At 42.1% G+C, this 19,707-nt stretch overlaps 1 protein-coding gene across 5 annotated transcripts in view; it reads right to left on the bottom strand.

Moving 5' to 3' along the window:
- Positions 1 to 19,707, bottom strand: part of MALT1 (MALT1 paracaspase) — a 61,922-nt gene that overhangs the window by 25,891 nt on the left and 16,324 nt on the right. For 3 of the 5 annotated variants that reach the window (XR_014787519.1, XM_084832993.1, XM_084832995.1), the window contains exons 5-10: positions 15,663 to 15,841; positions 14,603 to 14,699; positions 10,048 to 10,080; positions 9,639 to 9,665; positions 7,388 to 7,420; positions 1,365 to 1,568 (exon numbers count right to left, since the gene is read on the bottom strand). Coding sequence is in view for 4 of the 5 variants with exons in the window: in XM_084832993.1 (XP_084689119.1) it covers positions 1,365 to 1,568; positions 7,388 to 7,420; positions 9,639 to 9,665; positions 10,048 to 10,080; positions 14,603 to 14,699; positions 15,663 to 15,841 (573 nt within the window). In the remaining variant the exon portion in view is untranslated. The remainder of the gene's footprint in view (positions 1 to 1,364; positions 1,569 to 7,387; positions 7,421 to 9,638; positions 9,666 to 10,047; positions 10,081 to 14,602; positions 14,700 to 15,662; positions 15,842 to 19,707) is intronic. The other 2 variants (XM_084832994.1, XM_084832996.1) reach the window with 1 other exon arrangement.

The following is a 19,707-nucleotide window of genomic DNA, read 5'->3' as shown; positions in this document are numbered from 1 at the left end:
ATCAGGTATCCAATCAAAGGGAAAGTTGCACTATGCAATAACTTCACCTTGCGCTGGCACCTGTTGCAGGGACACATCCAATTACAACCATCGCTTGCCCCTACTTATCCACTTCAATAGGAGCATCGGGAGCAGGGCACCCCTACCCATACCTGGAATGAGAGCTTATGAAAAATAAATACTGTGCGAATTAAAACACAGTTTTTTAGCTTAGAGAAAAAGATGATTGACAGGTCAAGGTGCGGAGATCAGTGACTGAGAATGCACATAGAAGTCCCAGAATCAATCCACAGCATCTACAGTTACAAGTATCAAGTGATGGGAAAGAAACGCAGAGAACTGCTATGAATCAAAATAGACAATATTTGGCTACATGGATTCTGTATAAATCAGCTTCATATTAGAGGCCATGTAGTTTAATCTCAGATAGGACTGGGAAAGACCCCCTCCTGAAACTATGGAGAGCCTGTTGGAGTAGACAGCACTGGGCTAGATGGCCCAGTGATCTGACTCAGTATATGGCAGCTTCCTGAATCCCCCAGGAACTGTGTTTTTTAAAAAATGATGATTGCAACTAAAATTAATGTAACATGAATTTCTCAGACTTTAGGGCCCTGAAACCCAAGAAAAGTAATCTTTATATGTGTGAGCTTTGGTCTTCTCCATGGGTGGGGAACCCCAGGGTTGGAGACCACATCTGGCCCTCCTGGGGTCCAATCTGGCCCTCTAAGGTTCCCCAGATGCCCATGCCCCCTTCCCCCAATCACCAGTATTTTGGTGTCTTTAAACAGCTTTTGTGCAGTTTTCCCCATTCTAAAAGGCTGAAATGCCTCTCCTAAGGCTTAGTTACTGGCAGTGAGAGTTCCAATATGATGGTATTTTTGGCCCCATCCCTTTTGCCTTTAGCCCAGCCCATCACTGGAATGTGGCTCCACAGAGCTTCTCTGAAACTGAATTCGGCCCTTCGGCTGAAAGAGGTTCCCCACCCCTGGTCTACTCATTGAACTTGTTCACATATCACACCAGGCCACCATGCTGTGGCTTGCTGTGTCGTGTGAACCCAGCCACGGTGGGTTGTTGGCATGGTTAACAAGCCCCCTAGAACCCATGGGTAGTTTTAGGGTTGCGGGTGGTTTGTTAACCACTCCAACAACCCACTCTGGCCAGGTTCGCATGCCCCATTTTAAAAATGTCGGCCGGTGTATGAAGACAAGCCCTGTGGATAAGCCCATGGTGGCTTGTCGTGATGTGTGAACAGGGCAATTGTATAGGACAAGGTCATCTGGAACAGGTGATTAACAAGCTGCATTCTCCCAATCAAACAGATGTTCAACTTGATCAACAGTCATTCTACTAGCTCTTACCGTACACTCCTTTGTCCAGGAGCAGTAAGAATTCGTCTACTGCATTCCGCATCTCAGGTTCAGTAAGATCCAGCAAGGAAACCACTTTGAAGTCCAGCTGCCTCAGCAAGTTGGTCAGTTCATAAACATCCACCAATGGAGCCTTGAGCTTGGGGTGGTTACCATAGCTCATGTTGCCCATCAGCAGCGCCACTTTGTCCACCGCTGCAAAGACAAGAACAACACATGGTGCATTTTTGTGTAGGGCAGCATTTTCACAAGCATGTGCACAGCAAGTCACACACATGATCGTCCATACTCAGTACTTCCCATGCGGGAAACATATAGCCTGTGACGCAGTCCTTGGAGGGCATGATAAAAGTCCTATCACTGAGGTTACAAACAAATGAAACATTATATACATCAGAGAGAAAAGCACTCCAGTCTTCTCACTGATGCTGAAAAATATATCTAAAAGTTCCTAGGCACAGCAACAGGCCTAGGAACATCTTAGGTCTACAAACACAGGTAAAGAGGGAAGGCTATCAATGACAGCTGTCCTTGGGCTCCTGAAATCCCAAGAGCTACAAACCATAGTTGCTCCAGTTTTGTTTAAATCCATTTTCAGTCCATATAGTCATAAAGTTATTTTAATCTTCTAAGACTGCATATTTTAACAACAACAACAAAAGACATAAAATATTCTGAAGAAAGTCCTGTTATGCAGTCTGTGGTGAAATGGAATATTGTTGTGCTATACTCTTACTCACTCACTCTCTCTCTCTGGACACACACACACACACACACACACACTTAGGGTGCAATCCTATACACATTAACCTGGACGTAAGCCTCATTGACCTGAATCGGTCAATGAGGAGATATGTATCGGATTGCACTGTTAGAGAAATATGAAATGAGATGATATAAAGTGTGGCTTGGACAATGTCAGTTCCTGCATGGTTAGTGCTAGCAGCTTTCACAGTAGCAAGTTACCTTGGTACACCTGAGGATACAGGGTAACAGAAGGAAATTTCTCAAATGGTAGCTGTGGGCAGGTAATACCAGCAATCCACCTCTTATGCTCATGTAGCCTACTTTTTCTCCAGTAACATCCTAGCAAACACTATGAAAGTTACACTGTAACCATTCAGGGGCTTTTAGCTATGGGTGACTACTTATTATCAACTTTCCATAATGACCACCACTCACCCCCCATTCTCCTCAAAGTAACTCATTCCTTATTTGATCGCTGTATAGCAGAAACTTTTTGTAAGGAAGAACTTTTGGAAGGAAGACCTTTGTCCGAGACTGCAGAGAGCTGCTGCTGGTTAGAGCAGACAGTACTGACCTACGTAGTATCCAGGTTTTTTTATTCCTGCACTTTGCCACTGTTTTAACAACATGGATGGTATTGTGCGACACAAATGGAAATTGCACTCTTTCCCAGGTGTGCACGTTTGGTTAGAAGAACTGTCAGTATTAGTCATAAGAGAGAAAACTGTATTTGGAACAGTTGGGTAAAGCGAAATCTTTTTAAAGAGATCTGGACATGGCTCCCCCCTCCTACCTATTTAACCATAATGGCTGCATTTGGATGCAATGGTAAGCCATGGTTTATGTTAACCATGTTTTTTTCCAGCCATGAATTGTCTTGCAGACAAGCAAACAAAACATGGCTTGTTTTCCCAATTTCTAGTTTGTTTCTCTCCCACCCATTTGCCAGCCATTATAGCGGCTTAGTTTTCAGGCTACTTTTGCTGGGCACCTCTGTTTCAGGGCAGACAGCAGCACAAACAAACAAACCAGGGATGAGCCACGCTTCTGGGTTCAGACATCACAACAAGCCATGGTTTAAACAAGTCAGACTTTGTAAGTCCATAAAGAAACATGACTTCTATTTGTGGTTTGTAGCTGGTTAGCAAGGCATGGTTTCTTTCTAGCGGGGGCTCAGATACAACAACAGGCCAGATTTCAACAAATTACACCATGGCTTAGCATTATGTGCAAAACAGGCCAATGGGTACTTTTCAGACTTATTTCTGGTCTTTCTTCTTCCTCTGCCTCACATTGTCCTGGTCCTGTTTTGCCTTATGAAGCATCTGAGCCTTACAGTATCGCTAGAGGAATTCTCCTGTGAATTGACCCATGCCTGCTTGTTGCTTCAATCAGCAGCTGGCAGGATGGGCTAATCCAGTCTTCCTGAACCTAGTGCCTTCTGCAACAAAGTAAGGCTCAGATGCTTCATAAGGCAATACAGGACCAGTGGGTCACCTTCCCTGGTCCCACGGACTCCATCCTTCCCATCTGGATTTGGGCCTGAAAGACCAAAGAAAAGTGTGGGTGCAAGGGGGGTATGTTGTAAGCAAGCACAATTTCTGATATTGCACAACATCATTACTGATCACGGAGTATGTCTGTTAAGGCATGAGTCTTAGCTTTCAGTTTTCTGGAAGCTTTTGTAGAGCTTGAGCTAACATGAAATAGCTTTACTCTGTCTTAAACTGGCAGGGTTTTTTAAAATCACAGAATATGTACGGATTCTCGACCCTCCCTCTCATCTTTTCTTCACTTAGGGCCAGTGCAGATGTAATGCTACTTCCTAGTTACCCACACAGCATTCTCATTAACCAGGATTTGAATCCTGGTTAAACAGGAACCCTGGAATAGAGTAGGTAGAAGGAAGGAGCCAACAGTCCCTGTACCTAGCTTTGTGCGGCAATCTCTTAACTGTGGGAGCATTACATCTGCACTAGCCCTCTGCACTGCTTTAGTACCTTGTTGTTTTCATTAGTGAAAATTATGGGATGTACAGGACTAGTGGAAGGCAAGGAGTTTTAGATTACATTCAGTCATCACACCAAATAATGGTTTGCATTAACCGTAATTTAGTGTCCAGCTCATGATTTGAGCTTCCAAATGTATAGGCAAACCATGGTTTAGAGCTGCTTAGCACACTCTAAGTGCAATGGCTCCTAAAGATGAAGCAATGGCCATAGCTATGGTTTGTCAATTCAGACATCATGCCACATCATGATTAGCACAAACCATAGTTTGCAAACCCACTTGAAACCATGGTTTCTAAACTATGGTTTGCCAATTAAAATAGCACACTAAATGATAGCTAAGCTTCCTCCACTATGGTCTACCATGTTATCTGAACTGAGATATATAGTGGGTTGTGTGTGTTTTTTGACATTTCATAACTGTAGCTCCTTTAACATTGTACATCTAGCTATTCGGTTTGAAATAAAGATTTTTTTTCTTTAAAAAGAACCACCTACTTTATTCCAGTATAACAATAATATCTGACAGTTTTCCTGGAACAATCATGAGTTGATTTCTTTGCCTTGGACTTAATTAACTGTTTATACTTGCAGCTTTAGAGATAAACGTATCATTTATAGATGACATACAATCTGTCAGGCTTCATCACAATGAAAGCCGTTTTAGAGAGACATTTACAAATGATTAGACACTCTCAAGGTTTCAATGACCACCTGTTTGTGGGATTAGTAGAACACTGAGTCATTAATACATGCCTATTTACAGTGACAGCATAGTATCTTCGAGCTGCTCTTATCCCAAGAGAAACTGTAAATTAATAAAACAATCTGCAAACTGCCAGGCTTAATATAAACAAAAGGGAGCGTGAATTATACTTCCATTTGAGAACGTACAAACTAATCTTGTTACTGAAACATACTATGCTTTAATTCTTGCATTGTTTATCAAAATCTTGAACTCAAATTCCAAACTCTAAGCTCCACTTTAGACTAGGAAGCATTAAGGCCTTGCCTTCTCAAACACTTTTTAATAACAATGTTGATAGATACAGTTTCAGTACAGTAGATGCCAGTAAACTGATGGACTCTGACCTGGAAACTCAATTCAAGGTTTTGGAACTCCCTCCCCAAGGAGGCTCACCTGGTGCCTACCTCATGATTTTTAAGACGCCGGGTAAGACATTTTTATTCTCTCCAGCATTTTCATGGTTTGTCCTTTAAAACAGTATTGGGAGGATACCATAGTTTAAATCACTGGGATTGAAGCTTTCATTTTACTATTTTATTTACAGTTTTAACTGTGTATTGTGCCAACCATGGGTAGTATTCAAGTGAGACTCACCACTTGTGCAACAGGGACTTAGCTCTTCATAAAGCAAGTCTCAAAATGAGCCCTGAAATGAGTGGACAGGTCAGCAGAGGGACAGGTCAGCAGAGTTCCATTATGCAAACTCTACTGACCTGCTCTGTTCTGGAAATGAGAGTTTCATTTGTTTCCTGTTCCTATCCAAAGCGCTAAATTCCCATTGCACAAACTGTGAGTCCTACTGGCACTTGGGCAGCCTTGGATACAGCCCCTTCTTATTTATTGTATATTTTATTATTGTTTTACCTAAAATTACATTGTAAATCATCTTAGCATAAATATTATGAAAGGCAGTATATAAATATTTCCTGGACTCTTCCACTTGTATGGTCCTCATGAAAAAACAACACCCAGACTATGTTAGAACATTTCTTCACAGCATGCTAGTGTTCTCTCCCTCTCTCTCTGTGCTTTAATACACAGCAGCATGTAATTATGAGACCAGCATTCCCACCAGACTAAAATGATACGGTCCTTTATCACATGAACCGCTAGTCTGTGTAGACTGGTCTTAGTTATTCCACAATCTCTGTGCAACTGTCTCTTCCCAGCATACCTTATTCCTTTCATCCCAGGGCTTAACTGGAGGGAGGAGAGTGGGGAAGGTGGAGGGAAGAAGTTAACACAGTTGCCCAGCAGGTATTCTCGTCCCCCTTGTTCCACATCAGAAAAATGGCCAGTCTAAAAATTAAGATGTCAATCATGCAAGTTGGGTACTCAGCAGGTGGACTTGCTGGGTGACCCTTGCAGAACCAAAACCCAAGTTGAATGTTCCCATTTATCTACAAAGTGGACCAGCCCAGACGAAAGTGTTGAAGGTATGTTAACAAGAAGAACACAGGCAATTGATGAGGTACTAATATTTAATCTGTAGTAACAACCTAGTCAACCTTGTTTAGAAGAATTGAAGAAGCCCAGTAAGAAGTTCAATATACTTCCCACTGCACTGACCTTTCATATAGCATGAAAATCCTGTCAAAATGCAAATGGTTTGCATTTTGCTGTGCTAACAGAATGCACTGACCTTTTGTTGTTTAGGTCTATACTTTAATCCCTTTGATAAAGAATGTGCTTTGCCAAAGAAATAATCTAATTCCAGTGGAACCTTTCCCAGAATGAGTTCAAACACCCTCTGCAGAAGGCCAAATTTCACAATGGGCAATGAAGTAAGAAATTAACCTTGTCTGAAAGAAACTTAAGAAACATTACTTAATTTAGCCATTATGAGTTCTACAGTTAAAACAAAGCAGTAAAAACTCACTGGTATATTTAAACCTAATTTCCAATGTCTTTATAGATGCCTTCAAAGAATTATGAAGGTATCAGCATAATAAGACATTAATGCATTGCTCAATGGGGCAACACTATTTTAACTGGTCAATAACACGACATTATTGGATTACTATTTACTATTGTTAAGCAAGTGTCTGCATACAAGTGGAAAAGGGGTGGGGGGAGAAGAGGGGACAGTCCAAAGTATGGGGATATAAAGGTTCCTGCAGCATCACAAAAAAACAGGCAGTGACAACAGAGATTTTGGTTGGGGTACAGTAGATACTGGCTAAGTGTGCAGAAATGCAGATCTGAACAATATCCAGTATCAAAGTGGTATTCAAGAATTTTTACAGTTTGCAGTATTGTTTTCTCTTTTTGTTCACAGAACTTTCTAGCCCTAGTACACAGTACATTAGAGTATGTGTTAAGAGAACATTGGAGTATGTGTTAAGAAATATAGGGAGCAATCCAAACAAAATGTTGGTGAGTCATCTTGTTGCCATCGGTGTATTTATACCGTTAAATACTGAAAAACCTGTTGATTTCAAATGGCCTTGGTTGTGGCCAGCTTTCTTTAAACTGTATCCATGTTTCTAAAGAAGCATTAAACTACTCACCAAATTGCCTTTCAGTTGACTGTTCTTTAAAATCTGTTGTTTTTTTAAAGAAAGAATGAGAAAAGTTCTGAATTCAATACTCTCAATATAATTTACAAACATTAGAGACATTAAAAAATTCTCCAACTTGGATCCTCCAGCTTTTGTTTACATTTTAAATGTCTTTGGATCTTCCCCCCATCTACAACATAGTTTGCAGCTTTTTTTGTATGTAGGAGGACATTTATTCCCATTTCTAAGACAATTTAAAACTAAGGAGGCTATAATCCCTAGAACATGGAATCCTCCTACGTCCACCAATGTTGCAGGGTGTAATCATTATAGTATAATGCTTTTAAAATTATGGGGACTTTCAAAAGGTAGTTAGTTTGGAATTTAACACTGGGGAGGAAGGACGGCTTCTGTTCAAAGGGGGGGTGGGGCGGTGGAAATGAGAAGGCTTGCTAGGCATATGGAAGCCTTCGGATGCACCCTAAAATAGGTTATGTTCAAAATACCGGGAGTAAAAAATAAAAATTAAAACCAAATATAGTGTTCAAGAGCAGTTGTAAATGCTATGGCCTAAGGGTGACATCCAACACTGGATGAGTGGATGCCCACTCATGGAACAGAACTTTCCCTTCCTCTCCTCCCTGTGAAGCCTCCCTCCATCTTACTGCAGAGGGTCAGTCCTCCAATCCTCCAGAGCAGATTTTCAGAGGCGGCAAGGAGGAGGGGGAATCTGTTCCACTGACTGATGCTGTTCCATCAGAGGTAGATACTAGTTGGATACCACCCTCAATATTTTCACTAATTCTAAAAACACACTGCCTCTAGTTAATGTAATGTTGTAAAGAAAGTTAGGAAACACAATTTTAAGGTTAAAAGTTATTAGCTCTCAAGATTTTGATGGCCTACATAAAAATAGATTGCAATAGGTTATTAAGAGGCTATTCAACGTCCAACCTGGAGATTAATAAAATAGGTACACTTTCAACAGGCAAACCAGCAAAGGTATAAAACAATGTAGGTTTCATAACAATGACACAGACACAAGCAATAGTCAACAACTTGTTCCTTTCCCAGCTCCTGCAAGGCAAATCACGCCTTTCTCACCCAAGATACCACCCTCTTATCCAGGTAAAGCACTGGGCTAGGTAACTATGCCACTGAGGCTCAGCACCACTTATGACACTTGCTCAGATGATTCAATACAATTCAAATTTCTGGCATATCAACAAGAATGTCCCACCAGGTCTGCATTATGCAGATTATAAAGCAATGTTTTCACTCTCCAATTCAAACCATCCTTGCAATTTTCTAGCATAATAATGCCCACCCCACAGGAGGAGAGCCTTGCTGGAGTTGCTTTTCCTATGACTGGGCCATTTCTATAAGACATCTGCTGTAAAAACAGATCACTCAAGAGTAAATATAGTCCAATGATTTCAATGGGTCTGTTCTGAGTATGCCTAAATCTGGATCCAACGCATTTTTTTATATATATCAGCCTTCCCCAACCTGGTACTTTTCAAATGTGTTGGACTACAAGTCCCAGCATCCCCAGCCAGCATATCTGGAGAGCACCAGGTTGGGAAAGGCATGATAGACTACTTTGGAACCTACAGTAGCATCTGGCCAAAAGCAAATATGTACTCCCTGTAGCCAGCGAAGGATTGACATGACTTTCAAATGGACATTTTAGGTAACCAAGTGCTTGGCACAATCCCTAATGGACTTTGATACCACAGATTTACCAAACACCTGATAGGTGTTGGAATTATCTTTGTAACTATTTTACAGTTGTCCAGTCAAAGCTAAATTGTAACTCCATGCTGGCTCTAGGATAACCAGCAAAGAGATAGATTCCGTTCCATTCCATCTTTCCCAGTTATTTGCTGGATAGTCTTATGAATGAACAAAGTATGGCTAATGTGCATTACAATGGCTGCTAATAACATTCTGACTGGGCAACAGTTAGTATAATCCAAATACATATTTGGTTGCTTGGCCTGTCCCTCTTTAGCTCTGAAGTGCTTTTTAATTTTATGTTCCTACAATATGCAGAATGGTACAGGACAGTCTTGATTAAGACATGTGGATGATATAGAAAATTGCTTTGCAAATGTTTGGTACTTTTATAGACTGGAAAAAAGACCTTGTCTGAGAAAAAAAAGAATGGCGGCAAATTGTTTCTTCAGCAGCAAAGACCCTTCATAGCTTATAATGTATACTATCCAATATACAGAATTAAAAAGTAAATGATACTTACCAGGCCTTCCAAGGCCACTTAAGTCCTCTAAAACAGAATACAGAAAAATAAACACACATCTATTAGAGAAACAAACTAAAGGGATTCACGAGCAGGATTTTTCTGTATCTAAAAGAAAGCTAAAGGTGAGAGGAAGATCATGTTTAGTGGTTACGTTTTATGATGCTCTCTTAAATATGATACACAGATAAAGCAGCTCCACTTTGCAGAAAAGGACTTCTTTTGTATCATTACTGGAAGATGTAAAAAAGAAATGAAAGGCTCATGCATAAATATAAAATAAGCATGCTATATAGCACAATGGCTTAACATAGCACAAAATTCTATTTTAGCGACAGATCCCAGAATCACACAAATTCCCAGCATGCAGGATCCATTTTAAAGCTCTACAGCATCCAGCTGACATTACCTTCAGTGCACTCTACTGCAATAGATTTTCCACCTTGGGTTTCAAGAAAAAGAAAGAATGCTGGAATGAAGTGGCAGGTAATGAATACAAGTGGGAAGTAAGACTGCTGCTCATGTTTTATAAGCATAGATTTAAAAGGTTGGAAGTAAGCAGTACAGCATAATTCATTATGATTCAACAACACAGTTTAGGTCAGGGGTGGGCAACACGCAGCCTGCATGTGGCCCACCACCTCCACAAATCGGGAAAAATGTTTTTCACGGGGAAATGGGGTCAGTAGCGGGTACAGAGCACCCGAAGGGTCAACATTAGTTCATTTGCAAGCTAAATTTGACACTTTGGGATGCTCTGTAACCACTATGGACACTATTATATATGAAAGATAGAAAGACTAACAACAGAGTATTAAAAAAATAATGGATATCAGGAGTTGGCAGTTTGGAATGCCTGGAGATGAAAGTTCCTTAGGAGAAAAAGGGTATGATTGGTGTAATGCCTACGAATTGCCTCCAGATTAAGGCCACTGGGACTAAGAGTTCTCAGACTATAGATCTGGAAATTGTCCCTTTTGTCAAGCATGTCATTGTCTTTTGTTTGCTCTGTTGGAAGCAACTGTAAATCTGAGAGACTATGTGAAGGTGAGCTGAAATGTCTTGCAACAGGCTGCTACAGTTTTTGGTAAGAATTGCAGATACGTGGTTACGGAATCTCGTTCTTATGTCCATTGTCGTTTTCCCTACATATTGCATACGACAGCCTTTTTTTTAACATTCTATTAAATAAACTACATTAGTAGAAGTGCATGTTAACGACTGCCTAATGCAATAAGTTTTGTTAGTAATTGTGATCCTGAAAGAAGTGGTTTCTTGGAGGTAACTGTAGGTAATACACTGCGTTGATTTACAGTGGTATGATCCTGGGTTGCAAGTAACTTGTTTAAGTGCAGCTTTAACCAACAATTTACGCAGATTGGATGGTTTTCTGAACGTGATGCATGGTGGGGAATTAATGGTTTCCGTTAAATGAGCACAACAGGATATAATGGGGTAACCATATACATAAATTCAGTACCTGACAGGGAAACAGCACAACCCACAAAGAAGGGTGTCTGTGATGACGAAAATGATTCCCAGACCTCCTGCAGTTGCCCACACCTGGTTTAGGCACTGAGTGGAGAACCTATGATGTGCCAGTACATTAACATCCAGCCCTCCATTCAGTTTGGTATTGACCTGGTTAACCTATCATGGCTACCCAGGGTTTAAATAAATCCTGGGTAGCCATGAATGCGTGGGAGTGAGTAAGCATGCTTGCTCCCAGCCACCTGGCCACCCCTGCTGAGCTAAACAACCCAGGCATGCTCTGTTCCTGGGTTGTTCTCTGTGATATCGTAGACAACAACCCAGGAACGGAGCATCTCTGCATTGTTTGGCTCAACAGAAGCCGTCAGCTGGCCAGGAGCTAGCACGCTTGCTCCTGCTTCATTCACAGCTACCCACGGTTTAACAAACCATGGATTGTTGTGATGTGCAACCTGGGCCATTGTCAAACTGACAAAAGACACCAAATTGATTTTCTCATAAGAAAACATCTTGGGTCTGATGCTATTTAGTAGTCTCATGAGTGTGTTTAAAATCTCAAATTTGGGAATCAGAACCACCACATTGAAAAGCTATTTGTGTGATTTTTACATCTGAAATTCATGAATTACTGGAGAAAAGACTTTTCAGCCAAAACACATGAGGAATAAAAATTTGAGAGATTGCTATCAAGAGAGTTTTATTTTTCCAAAGATTTGGTACCAGGCCCATTTACACATTATACAAAAGCAAACCCAGGTATGCCAGCAAGCATAAACTCAAAAGGGGGCTGCAGCCAATCATAGCTGTTTGACACGTGTACCATACTGATTTACATTTGCTGTATTGGCATTTCTAGGTGTGAGTGTCAAACGTCTTACGCATGATTCAGCCAAAATTAAACTCTGTCCAAGTGCCACTGCTTTTCACAGGAAGGGGATATTATATCTTCCATTGATATTAATGGGACTTGAAAGTGCCCAACTTTAGCCAGATCAACTAGGCTAGTGGTTTAGCTTAGCCACAGAACCATAGAAACTTTTCCTATAGGGTACAGTAGCTACCTGGACATTCAGCTTTGAAAATGTGTATGTGGTGAGAGGGGGGTTACCCATAGTAAGTGCCCCCAACCAACACAGAATTCCAGTATTGTAGCACTGTAGTTATGGTAACATTATCGTTCCTTCGGCATACACCTACAAATGTGTAGTGTGTAACATAATGTTATGGTAACATTATCGTTCCTTCGGCATACACCTACAAATGTGTAGTGTGTGTAGTGCCTGTAGTTGACAGCGGATGTTTTCTATTTTTATGGTTGTTGCTGTACAGCATTCTGAACCTTGTCATCATCATACACAAGACACTATGCTGCCAAAGTATGCTGTATGGAATCATATAATTGGTCAATTTTAAAAGTGATGTGCTCTAAAACCTCTGTCAAAAGGCAGAAACAGCCATCCGCTGGATTGTATCCAATGTTAGTCCTACTTAGAGTAGACTCATCGAAATGAATAGGAAGTAAGTTAGACTAACATTGGATACAACCCACTGGTACCCTACAGATGATTAGTTCAGCCCACCACATGCCACAAGCAGAAAGGAACCTGCAGAGCAATTAACCACAGATGATGCAAGACAGGCCAGACACTTGCTGCAGGGGAGGACAAAACAACTTGTTTATAGCAAATGCATTACTCATCCCCTACTGGAATTCCAGTCCACTTTACGCTGCTCAGGGCCTTGTGTTTCCAGCCTCCTTTGCACTGCTAGGGGCAAATTACAATAGATGACACAATACAAAAGCTGCATCAATCTGCTCTACCTGTCAGGGTGGACACTGAGCCCATAGAATCCCAGAGTAGTTCTGATTCTGAGGAAGAGCAGTCGCTCCTGGGAGAGGAGCACGCTCCTCTTTCCCAGGGCCAACAGCTGACGGAGATTCCTCCCACCAGCATTCCTAGCTTAGATAGCAGTCCAGGGAGTGACACAGCGCAGATAGCAGACTTGGTGGACGCGCGATGCCGACGCAGAGAGCGGCGCCAAATGGAGGGCGCAGAAAGGAGGTGTAGTGCCCGGTTGGCGCGCGAACAACGGCTGCGCCCAAGGGATCCAAGGGAAAAGGGGAGGGACTCTCCCTAGTCCTTAAGTTCAGGGGTCTGCCAGTAATTCCCTTTCAAATGGGGACCAACTGTTCCAACTTAGGGCATAGGTACTGTGCTGCTCAGATCTAGTTGCAAACGGTAGAGTTGTTAAGTTGTAAAAGAAGAATAAAGCTTTGAAAGGAATCCCTTTGTCTGTGTCTGGACTTGGCTACTGGATTAGACTGAGAGAGGCCTCCAAGGAGCCCTTGACACTACCTTGATTTAAAGTTCTTGTTCATAACCACTTACTCCTAACCCCAGGAGTAATATTCCATGTACATTTTGCATGCACATTGCACTCAGACACACATTACACTGCACTATATGTATTCCTTCATGGTTAATGGTAAATGAAAACAAAAATGGCAAAATGGTTTTAATTCAACAAACTACAAACTAGTTTTTAAGAATGTCCCTATTTGGATAATTTATTGCCAAAAAATGCCAAAGAGGAAGTAACACCATGGGGACCGACCCCCCCCCCTTCCTGTATGTGAGTAAGCCTTAGGAACTCGTTAGCTTCCATTTTATGGTAGCATGTTTAGAAACTTGATTAGTGGTGAAGCGATCCTATCAGCTAATCTAAAGTGTCAAGTTTCTCACATGCACATGATGTTGTTGGCAAGTCTGTTCCAGAAATGACTAAGCTCAGGGGAACACAGAGGTTAAACCATTTAGACAAGGTCATAAACTTATGCAAGTGAAAGAGATCTATGCTAGGGATGGGCAGAAGGTAGACTGGGATGTCCTGGTAGTTCTCTGGGTGATTTACGATAGATAGGCAAGTGTTTTTGACTCCTACATGTTTAACAATAGCAACAACAAAATGACTTTTCCCACCTAAATTAGGCTAAAGAAAGATTGGGGTAACCAGGAGTGGTCTTTGCATGAAAGGGTTGTGAGCTCAGTTCAGTTCTGGTACTGAAAACAATTTCCTAGGCTCAAATAATGTATCCTCTGTGTACTTTCAAGTGTATGTCTTTTTGTACCTGGCTTTGGTTGGTGGGTCTTGGAGTTCAAGTAAAAAATGAAGTAGATCCCACAAGCCTGAAGCAGATCTTGCCCACCCCTGGTCTATGCCACAAATCACTATTATAGTTACAAGAATGGCTGCTGGGGGGATACTGGTGTCCAGCATCAAGAGGTAAAATCTAAAAAGGTTCCGATGGTAACTTCCTTTTAGTCAAGTTCTTGAGATGCACAAAAAGTAACACAGGAAGTCCCATAAAAAGTGTCATCTGAACCATATTTATTCCAACTTGATGTTTATATGCTGAACTGAACTATATGCCAGGTCTAGTTTACTATTACACTCATTAACAGACTTCTTACCTATAATGACTTTTACCTTCTTGCTTTCTTGATTGTCTTGATCATTGTAAACACGGCACCAATACATGCCTTGATGTTCAGTGTCCACACAAGATACCTTAAAGAATATCAGAACATCTTCTAATAAGATATACTTAAAAGTGCATCCTCAGTCATTCCATCAATAGTATGGCACGCATTTGAATAAAGATTAAGACTAGCAACACCACAGCCCACCAAAGTGCTCCAGAAGAATGAATTTGAAGTCCCAAATTCTCCAGCCTAAAATCTATAACATAGTTCTTCCTGAGATGGTAAGCCAGTGTCTGGGCTGTACTATTTCAGAATGCAGGTGGGATGCTGCCATGATTGGGATGCTCCTCCATACAAAACAAATCTTTTCACATAAAAAACAAGAGGCCAGGAAGAAGGGTTCTAGCCTACTCTTATCCCTGAACATAGAAAATTGGCATTTATTTCTATGTCCCCCACACTCATAAGTTCAAAAACCAGGCTTTGTCCATCTTAACTATAATCATAGCTGCAGATTTTGAATCCACCTTTCCTGAAATGTCCTCTCACCAGGACTGCCGAGTTCACTGTACAGGTGCAAAAGGAAAAAGCTGCTCTACATGTTACATGAATTTAAGGGGGAAAGAATGTTCAAAAATAAGACAGTGTCTGAGAACAAAACTGTTGCAAAAATTTCATGAAGCTAGTAATAAAGGAACAGAGGTCATTGCGTTGGAGGGTTGTATGTATCTAGCTATAACTACAGACACTTAAAGCCCTTGTGTACTGTCTCTCTGCCCACCAAGTTAATACTTTTGGAAATAGGATACAAGCAATTAAACTCACTTCAGAGTTCAGTACTCCAAAGAGAATCATGCAAACATTATCAACATGCTAATGACAGAGCACTAGGAAGCTAAAGAACATGTTACTTTATATATAGAATTTCAAAGTTCCACTTTAAAAAAGAACTTATTTCCAGGAGGTTTTGAATTTAAATTTGATATTATTTACGACTCAAATCATCATCAGTATAGCTAAAGAAAAAGAAAAGAAAAATAACACTCACCATATAGACCTTTTTATCCCCATTCATCAGCGGAGACCCATTTCTGTACCACTGGTACTGGGGCATAGGGATTCCTATAGCTCCACACTGTAGAACCAAGATTTCTCCTACTATCAGGTTTTGAGACTGTGGATGGATGCAAATGTGTATTTTCTTTTCAGGCACTTCCAGAGAGTTTCCTTAAATTGAAGATTAAAAAAAAAAAGAATTTGAGATGTTTTAGCTGCTGGTGAAAGTAGACATTCTATAGCAAACGAAAGTTTGAAGTCCAGGCTGCCTCTTCTCTGCAGCAAACCCACAAGGGGAGAAATGCAAGATTTACAGAGGAGAAGCAGCAAGCAGGTGAGCGCTTCATCCTTCCCCTACTCACTGCCTTTCCTCCATGCGCACACACTTCCCTTCTCCCCAGCCACTTTTCCAATAGCCTGGGTTCCCAAATATCTACTTGCCATAGTAAGTGTGGAAAAGAGGTTGGGGTGGGTGGGTTTTCAGGAGAAAGCAGCAGATAAGAGAAGGGGTCTTCTGCTATTTTGCTGAAGAAAAGCAACAGCCTAGGTTATGGACGTAGGAAACTGCCTTACACCGAGTCAGACCCATCTAGCCCAGTATTGTTGACATCTCCTGACACCCATCCCTTGACACCCATCTGTCCAGGGTTTCAGACACAAATTTTTCCAGGCCCTATCTGGAGATGCCAGGGATTGAACCTGGAACGTTTTGCATACAAAGCATGTGCTCTACCACTGAGCTACAGCCCCTCCTGTGTTTGCCACTGAATATCTCACACTAATAGGTAAGCCCACCTTAAGGTTTACTTTTTTTAATGTTCTGAACATGACATCATACAGCAAGTGGTTTGATCCAAGTTTATGATATTTGTCATATTTGTATCCCACCTTTCTCCAAGGTATTCTGGGAGATTCTCTTTGGGTTATTGCATTTTGCTCCCCATTAAAGCTGAAGTATTACCAAAAGTAACCCTCATAAATATGCAGACTCTGGCTCTTTATACACAACTGAATACCATTGACAATAAGGAAATAGTACCAGCATTGCTTTTTCTCCACTGCAGTGTATGAATTTCCAGAGGAGCACATTGAAAGAGTTCCATTTGAGACACAGGAATGAGATTTATCACAGGATGTGATCACTCTCCCTTACTGGGGTTATTTCCAGAGGGATGTAATTGTATATATGCTGCTACTGCATTACAAACCAGGCTACAATGCTATTTCATGTACTACAATAGTTAACAAAAAGTGTTAGTAACCGTTGTAAGGCTTGGTCATATAAACCTTCCTAATGTTAATTAACATTACCATAACTGCAACAGAAAGGGTCAAGTGCATGTTGCTGATCAAGCAAGTTCTCAGAAGAATTGCCAAAGACTCAGGATTGATTCACGTGCTCCCTCACTGGGATCTAATTTGTGTAATGTCTTAAGGTGCAACCCTATTGGACTGCCACCCGTTAGAAGGAAGCCTCCAATCTTGGAGGCCTCCGAGTATTTAATGCCCTGCTCAGCTGCTGCCAGCAGGGCAGGAGGAGTGACAGAGATGATTTTCACCTCTCCATCCTCTTTTTGTAAGTTTTCCTCTAGATGGGCCTCTGAGCCCATCTAGCAGGGGCAGGGCTGGGGGCTGGAGAGGCCATAGGATTTTTTGTATCCTGGCCTCTCCCCACGTTGCCCACCAGAACACCTTTTTTTTTTTTTAAACGGGTATGAGGTCATCTGAGGAGGCTTTCATGATTTCAGAAAGCAGGTGCCATGGTTCTTTCCATGGTGGCTGCAAGGAGGCGGAGGGAAGGATTGGACTTTAAGTCCTCGCTCGTGAAGTCGTAGCAGTATCTACAGCTGGGGGGGGGGACAGAACACAATCCTATGGTCCCTAGGACACTCTCTAGGGACAATAGGATTGCTCTTTTAGTCACTTGCCATTTAGATGGTTGCAACTTTCTCTATATAGGGTTGCCATTGAAGAGTGCTCAGAAACTGCAGCTAGTATAAAATGCAGTAGCCAGATTGCTTTCTGGTATGCACTTTACAGACCATATTACTTTGGTTTTCTATCAACTGCATTGGCTCTCAATTTGTTTCTGGCTCCAATTTAAGATGCTGGTTCTTACCTATAAAGCCCTAAGCAGCATTGGCCCAGGATATCTGAAAGACCGGTTCCTCCCATATGAAATTTAAAATCTTCATTGGAAACTGGCTGTAATTTAGAATCTTCACTGGAGGCCCTGTTGTATGTCCAGCACTGAACGAGGTTAGGCTGGTAAGAACATGAGACAGGGCCTTTTCTTTGGCAGGACCCTGACAGTGGAACTCACACCCTAGAGAGGCTAAATTAGCCCCTTCATTGCTCAGTTTCCAGTGAACTATAAATACTTTTCTTTTCTGCTCAGCATATGCTGGTTTTTAAAGAGGTGCTGCAGCTGCTTTTACTTTTCAGAAGGGTTTCATTACTCTGTTCTTAATCTTCACTATTATCTAAATTGTTTTAACATTTGTTCTATATGTTGCCTTGAGACCCTTATGGCTGAAAGGTGGTCTATAAATATTTTAATAAATAAAATTGTGATGTGCCCAGGAAAAGGGGTGATTTGAAAAGGGGCTTCCTGCTCATACGAGCTGGCTGAAATCAAGAACCACTGGAGCTGTGAAATCAGAAAAGTCAAAGGAAAGAAAGCAACTTTATAAACTCCAGAAAAGTTGGAGGATGGGAGAGAAAAGGAAGAGGACTGACAAAACAAAAGAAGACAGCAAGGAAGCATCAAAGGAACTGTTGGACTCCTGGCTATAATTAACTGTTTTGTAGATGGGACGGTCAATCCACAATCCTCCCCTATGATGAGATGGGGCTCCTAGGTCCAAGAACTGAGACCTGGAGCAGTTCCAGTAGGGCTGTGCACCGCTTCGGCCCAAACTCCGAGTTGAAGCAGGATACTTCGGACCATTTCGGGCCCCTTTCGAGGTGAAGTGGGGGGGCATGAAGTGACTCGAAGCAGCTTGGGGGTTCTCCGAAGTGTTCGGTGTGCTTCGGAGCTTCGTCATCCTGGCCCAGCTGTGCCCCCCCCCCCCCCGATGCCCCTGAGCAGTTCCCTATCTCCTTACCTGGGCCGCTGCTTCCGCCTCCTCCTCCGCCATCGCCACCAGCTCCTGAGCCCTGGACGTGTGCCAGCTCTTTTTGGCGGGAGTCGCCATTTTTAAAATGGCAACTCCCTGCAACAAGAGCTAATGTGCGTCCAGGGCTCAGGAGCTGGCAGTGATAGTGGCGGCGGAGCTGGCGGAGGAGGCAGAGGCAGCAGCCCAGGTAAGGACCTGGGAATTTGCACGGGGGCGTCAGGGGTGCCTGAGGTGGGATTCGGATGGCTGAATCCCGCTTCAGGCTTGGGGCTGAGTCGGGTCAGGCCCCCCACATCAGCCCAAGCCAAATCAGGCCTTCCTTCGAAGCCATGAAGCGGCTTCCAAGTCAGATCGGGAGGTCCCTGCACAGCCCTAGTTCCACCCCTGCCCTCTGGTGTAACGAGGCTGAGAGAACTCTGAAGGGTTGAAATCTAGAGAGGGATTATCACAAAAATGAAGGAGCAGGCATGCACGAAAATGAAGCAGGTCCTTGCACACATGAAGAGATATATGATATATGCATTTATTCCCTCAATCTGCTCAATTTTCTTCCCTCGTTTTTGAGGAGGACTGCATAAAGTGGGCCTACCTAGATTTGTTGTTGTTCAGTCGTTAAGTCGCGTCCGATACATAACTCCCACACTACATATTTGTTTGAAAAGATCTCCATTTTACAAGGGACAATGAGCTGAAGGAATGCTCAGTACCAGAGCAGTGTTTTCCCCTCCTGCTAACTAATTCTTGAAATCAATGACTGCATGTTCCTAAGAGTCTTTAAATAATAACAATAAAAATACTGAGCCACTGAGGCTAAATAGTTCATATGTACATTCATATGCCAGAAAGTTTTCAGGCATGCATGGAATGTGTGGCACTACTAAATGCACAGATAGTACAGTTAAAGCAGGTTCTCTGGAA

Source organism: Heloderma suspectum, chromosome 2, assembly GCF_057233095.1.
Source record: "Heloderma suspectum isolate Gila_16-S chromosome 2, 16-S_ref, whole genome shotgun sequence".
NCBI classification, from domain to species: domain Eukaryota; kingdom Metazoa; phylum Chordata; class Lepidosauria; order Squamata; family Helodermatidae; genus Heloderma; species Heloderma suspectum.
Note: the sequence above shows the minus strand (reverse complement) of the source record. Positions and strands in the feature narration are given on the sequence as shown.